Here is a 6,516-nt window from a genome sequence, read left to right as displayed (position 1 = left end):
CAGATACCTTATTTACATAAGTATTCAGATCTTTTCCTATGAGACTCAAAATGGAGCTCTGGTGCATCCTGTTTCCATTGATCATCCTTGAGATGCCTCTCTGCAATAAAAGGCACACGCCCGATTGGAGTTTGCCAAAAGGCACCTAAAGACTCTGATGAAACCAAGAGAGATCCTTGATGAAAACCTACTCAGGACCTCAGACTAGAACGAAGGTTCACCTTCCAACAGGACAACGACTCTAAGCACACAGCCAAGACAACACAGGAGTGGCTTCGGGACAAGTCTATAAATGTCCTTGAGTGGACGAGCCAGAGCTCGGGAACAAATTCTTATTCACAATGACAGCCTACCCCGGACAAACCCTCCCCTAACCAGGACGATGCTGAGCCAATTGTGCGCCGCACTATGGGTTCTTGAGTGGCCCAGCCGAACTTGAACCCGATCGAACATCTCTGGAGAGACCTGAAAATAGCTGACAGAGCTTGAGAGGATCTGCAGAGAAGAATGGGAGAAACTCCCCAAATACAGGTGTGCCAAACTTGTAGTGTCATACCCAAGAAAACTCTGCTTTAATCGCTGACAAATGTGCTTCAACAATGCACTGAGTAGAGCCAAAAAAAACTGAAATATCACATATTTCAGATATTTCAGTTTTTTTTGCTTCGTCATTATGTGGTATTGTGTAGATTGATGAGGGGGGGAAAACTATTTAATCAATTTTGGAATAAGGCTGTAACGTAACAAACTGTGGATAAAGTCAAAGGGTCTGAGTACTTTCCGAATGCACTGTAATCAGACACATACTCAGATACACGCTCACAGATACAAATTCATACACACACACCCACACACTCGCGTGCGCTCACACACACGCCATGGCAGGGTGTTTTGTTAACTGGTGGGCTGATGCCAAGTGGGTTAGGGTGGAGAGAGGAGCGCCACTGCCACCATGGCCCTACTCCAGCACACTGCCTGCCTGTCAGTGGAGCGCCAACACATCCCTTCAGCACTGGAGTACACGCCGCGTTACACCCCGCTGCACAGCACAACAAACAGTGTTAGAGCACAGGAGAGGAATTCGTTTTTTGTTTATCTGCATTTTTTTGGCCTCGCAGACTCTTTCGCGTTTTATTTTATTTTGGAGGCCTACATTACATTTTGGGATTTTTTTCACAGGAAAATTTGCCCCAGCTTGCCCCACTCTAAACAGCAGATAATACTCCACTTACTGCAGTGGAGTAGGGATCCACCACACCACCAGAGAAGGATCACCCTACATGGTTATCTTTGCCAGAGGAAAGGGCAGGTTTGTAGCCCCGTTTACCGAGGCCTAAACGCCCAAACCACCCATTCAGTTGCCAGAGCCAGCTAGCTTCTCTTTCCCCTCTCTAGGCTCTATGATTACTGGGCTATCGTCTTACACCGGGACCGGAGAGGGCCTTAGTGATAGGTTAGTTAGGCATGTTACACTGAAACAGGTGCGTGTGGAACCATGGCTGGATGGGCTTGGCTCTCATGTAGCCTATGGTTGCATCCCAAATGGCACCCTGTTCCCTATATTCCATCCAAGTGGGTGCTGCCAAATGGTAGTGCTGGAGGAATAGCATGTTATGTACACTCACTTTGTTTTCTTGAATTTCTTGATGTCTGCGCCATTCAGTTTTTAGGTGCCATGTATACTGAAATAAAACAACTTCTCTAGTGCACTAGTTTTGACCAGCTCTGGGTGCCATTTGGTACTCACACTCTAGTTGGGATTAGACCGCTTCTGTTTCATGATCCACTGTTGACTAACTGTAGATCAATTCAAAAGCAGAGGAAGTATTTAGAGAAACCCAGTTCCATTTTCAGTGTGTGTTTTCTAGTCCACTCTTTAGTGTTCTGGTGCTGGGTTGTGTTCTGTAGGGCACGCTGTCTCAAAACGGCGCAATACATGTCATGTTTCTGTCAGTACAGTGTGTTTACACACACACAGTCAAACACTTAACACACTGCTCAGCTCTGATAGATAATGGTATTGGCCGGTGGTATACACACATACGTCTGCGACTACTCAGACCCTCGTACTGTGGGAAGATGCTCTTAGTCTTAGGGTAGTTGCAATGACAGACCTTTGGTCCAGAATCTCTGTTGTAACTTATAAAATGTAGTTTTGTATGAGTGAAGAGGGGAAAGTGTATGCTTTTGGTTCCATCCCCTGTGACCTAAGCATGTACAGGCCAAGTTAGCATCTTCCTGATTTGTTTATCAAGCAGAAGCGGTAGTGGTGGGTTACACTAGAATCTTCAGCCCTAGAGATATATGTTGTGATGTATTATTGGGCTTTTTCCACAGTCTGTTCACCTCGATTGGACTGGGAAGATCAGCCATGCACATTCCACATCCCCAAGTCACCGCACATACTATTTGTGTCTGGGACATGGCCCGAAAAACACACACACACACACACCGAGAGATCCTGAAAGAGTTGACGCTGTGTTTGTGTCTGGAACAGGCCCCGAAACACAACTCTAACATCAGGCTCCAGATTTCTAACCCGTAGAAATATGTGCCTTACTGCTTGCACAATGTAGCATTTCCATAACCGCATCTTAATCAATCACCTCTCAATTTACTATATACTCCACCCCTCCCATTGCTTATCTCCGACATCGTTTTCAGTAGGTCAGTGTAGAAAAAGATTTTGCAACGGAAAAATACAATCTGCATGGTTGTTATTGGACGAGTTCAGGCAGCACCTCCCCATTTTCCAACCATTTTCTCCCTACTGAACACTGCTCTGGTGTCCCTCTCTCTCTGGCAGGGGTAGTGAGTGAGTGAATGAATGAGATTGCGTGGGAAATGATGAATCTCCCCCAGAGGAAACAAGGGTAACCTCCTTTTCTGTCTGAAGGTGATTCTCAGTTGGGTGGGTGGGTGGGTGTGTGTGTGTGTGTGTGTGTGTGTGTGTGTGTTGACAGAGAGCAGCCCACTAGGGACACCTGCTGGCCAAGACAGGAACAGCACAGTATCATTGACCCTAGCTCTGGTCCAGCGTGTTCGTGTGCGTTCCTCCACTATTGGAATTGTGGTGGACCAGAGCTATATTGACTCTTGTCATCTTGTCCAGTACGGTAGATGTTAGTATTGTAGTAGATGAGTTGTGTAGCTTATCTATTCAAGGATTTTGTCATGGGAGATGAGTTGGAGTTTCTGGATTTTTCACAAAACATGATGGTTATAGTCTGTATGCTTGTTTGTTGACTTTCTGCGTTAGCCTTCTCTTGTTTAGCAGGACTGTTGCCTTGGCTCTGACAGGATTGGATTTGGTATAAGCAAAGAGAGCAGGGTCAAGCTACTACCATATTGTTTCTACCTATCCAATCCTCTCATATATACACTTGTGCCTTGGTGGTACAGGCGGTTTTCACACAGGGCCCGCGAAATTGGAACTGACTAATGCAAAAATGGAACAGCACCCCGACCAGCAGGCAGCTGTTTTTAGCCCAGATATAGTCACTTAGTTTGGGGTTTCTCTCATTTGGGCAGGTTACTTATTATTACCTGGTCGCTGATCTGTTTGTGCTAAGTTGTCAAGACATTTACATTTTAGTCATTTAGCAGACGCTCTTATCCAGAGCGACTTACAGTAGTGAATGCATACATTTCATACATTATTATTATTTTATTTTTTTTCATACAAGACCTCCCAAACAAGATCTGGGACCAACCAGGATAGCTGAGGCAGCCTTAGCCTATATAGACCTGTTTTCCCTTGCAGCATTCAACTCTCTACCAAGTTGGTAATACTGCACAAACAAGATCTGGGACCAGGCTAGGTGAGGTAGCTTATGGGCCTTTTTTTTTTACATTGCTGCATTGCTGTTTGCTGGGCCTGCTGTTTTTTGTAGTTGGCAAGACCACACAAATAGATCTGGGACCAGGCTAGGTAAGGTAGCCTATATACTGTAGGCCTATTTTACCTTGCAGCATTTCTCTGTTTGCTGGGCCTGCTGTTTCTGTAGCCCTGTGGAGTCAGGAGCAGGACAGGGATGGATTCCTTCAGGCTGGCTTCCCTATCAGCACAACTGTCTCCCCTGTCACCATGACTGTCCTGCCTGTTAATGAAGTCTACTGAAAGAGCTGAGGCTCGTGCTGCTCACACACACACACACACACACACAGAGATGGACATGCACACACACACACAGAGAGATGGACATGCGCACGCACACACACACACACACACACACACACACACACACACAGAGAGATGGACATGCGCACGCACACACGCACACAGATGGACATGCGCGCACACACACACACACAGAGAGGGACATGCGCACACACACACAGATGGACATGCGCACACACACACACTGGCACACATACACAATACGTCTCAATTGTTTCAAGGCTTAAAAATCCATCCCTTCATCTATAATGATTAAAGTGGATTTATCAAGTGACATCAGTAAGGGGATCATAGCTTTCACCTGGTCAGTCTGTCATGGACAGAGCAGGTGTTCGTGTTTTTTACACTGTGTACATGCATACACACAAAGACTCTAACGCACACATTAACCAACTTGGATTGCAGCTCACACCTCACCACACACACACACACACACACAAACACACTGCGTTGTGATAGACTGCTCAGGGAGTGAGGAGGAGACGCCCTCAGTGTGGACAACTGCTTCAGATACCGCTCAATCCAGCCAGCCTTCACTGAGAAAGAACTTCAATAATACTGATATCTCTTTTCTCTTTCCCTCTCTCTTTTTTTTCTCACTTTCCATCTCTCAAGTACTTCATGGAAAGTGTAACTGCATACATACAGGAACATAATAAATCAAGTTAAATCAAGCTCTCTCTCCTCTCTCTCAGGGTGTACCCCATTAAGGAGGTTCCGGTGGAGACCAAGCCCCTGACAGACTGGCTGTACCAGAGGTTTGTGGAGAAGGAGGATCTACTGGCCCATTTCTACCAAACAGGTCTGTGTTCACCGCACTGCTTCTTTCGGTTTCTCTCACTCACTCTCTCTGGCCTTTTTCACTCTGAATTCTATCACTCCCTTTCTCGCTCTCTGGCCTCTCTTTTAATTCTCTCTTTCTTTACCTATCTCTTTCTCTCTCTTTCTGCCCTCTCTCTGCCTATCACTATTTTCTCTTCATAAAATCGTGATTGCCCACATTGAGGTGTGATCACAATGAAGCTGACCATATTGTTTCCTGTGCCCCCCCCATAACAGGAGCCTTCCCTCCGCCGAAAGGCCAGAAGGAGGCTGTCTCCCGGGCGATGACCCTCGACCCTGTGCAGCTCTGCGTCATCCAATTCCTGGCCTTCGCCTCGGGCTACCTGTGGTACAGCGTCCTTCAGTACTTATACTGCTGTTTGTTCTGAGTGCACTGAGGAGGATGGCGTTTTTAAGGAGGTTCTTTAAAGTGAACCGGATCCTGTTGGCACTGTTCCTGGATCAGCTGATAGCGCACCCTCCCCAGTACCATCCCTCCTCCTACGATGGATTGAATGTACATTTTGCAAAAAGCAGGAGGGACTGGGGAAAAAAAAAGATTACGTTGGAGTCTTTTTTTTCCCTCCTGGATACATGAATACCTACACACACGGACAGACAGACGGACGGACGGACGGACGGACAAACACACACATGATTGAGTGAAGCCCCTAATTTTGAACATGAATCATGTTTACACACACTAACTTATTGGATACACACCTGCGCCAATCTAGGTGATGGTCTCTCATTTCTCACACACACTCCCACACACTTTTTCTGTTTACACACGTCCTCGTACACTTCAACTGAACTCACCCACACGCCCAGTTTTACTCTCAGATCAAGAATGAGGCTCAGGACTACAACTGAAATTGTTCTCAAGTGGACTCTCTCCCTGGTCTTTAGGTGTAGTTTTACTGTGTGTTTGTGCATTGTGTCTGCCCTCGTACCCCCCCTCTTTGTGGACTTCTCTCCAGGCCTGTTGATTAGATGGTTGGGCCCACATTACAGAGAGAGGGGGCTGTTGTATGTACCCGATCAGTGACTACCACATCTGACCCCTCTCTTCTGGCCTTCATTGCACTAAAAGGATCCATACTGCCCCCCCCCCCCCTCCAGGAAATATTCCTGAACGGTAGCTTTGTTTTTATTTTGTTTGTTTTAATTTGCCCCGCCCTCTAACCATCCCCTCTCCCCCTAACAACGACCATTGCATTTGTTATCGTCGTTGTCGTAGTCCACCTAGCTTGTCGTCTTCGATACTTTACTTTACTATGTGTTTGTCTAAGACCTGTATTCTGAGCTGACTGACTGAAGGGGAATCTTCTTGTTTACACTGGCGGCCCCCCGTCTGGGCCTAAAGGGAAGCTGGCAACGATGTCAGGCTCCTGTTAAGACTGTTTCCACAACGTGGGGTGGTTCCGGAACCCGGTGGTACGGGGTGGGTGGGTGGGGGGGAGGGGGGGCAGTGCCCAAATGCTGATGACGAAAAACTGATGGCACATTGGGAC

At 46.8% G+C, this 6,516-nt stretch overlaps 1 protein-coding gene across 4 annotated transcripts in view; it reads left to right on the top strand.

The window, feature by feature from the left end:
* LOC115195842 (acyl-CoA:lysophosphatidylglycerol acyltransferase 1) overlaps positions 1 to 5,601 on the top strand; it is an 81,623-nt gene extending 76,022 nt beyond the window's left edge. For all 4 annotated transcript variants that reach the window (XM_029756177.1, XM_029756152.1, XM_029756169.1 and 1 more), the window contains exons 7-8: positions 4,876 to 4,982; positions 5,240 to 5,601. In XM_029756177.1, coding sequence (XP_029612037.1) covers positions 4,876 to 4,982; positions 5,240 to 5,391 — 259 coding nt within the window. In that variant the 3' untranslated portion in view covers positions 5,392 to 5,601. The remainder of the gene's footprint in view (positions 1 to 4,875; positions 4,983 to 5,239) is intronic.
* The last annotated feature ends 915 nt before the right edge of the window (positions 5,602 to 6,516 follow it).

The sequence above is a fragment of the Salmo trutta genome, chromosome 1 (assembly GCF_901001165.1).
Source record: "Salmo trutta chromosome 1, fSalTru1.1, whole genome shotgun sequence".
Classification (NCBI taxonomy): domain Eukaryota; kingdom Metazoa; phylum Chordata; class Actinopteri; order Salmoniformes; family Salmonidae; genus Salmo; species Salmo trutta.
The sequence above is the reverse complement of the archived record's forward strand: the minus strand, read 5'-3'. Positions and strand labels throughout refer to the sequence as shown.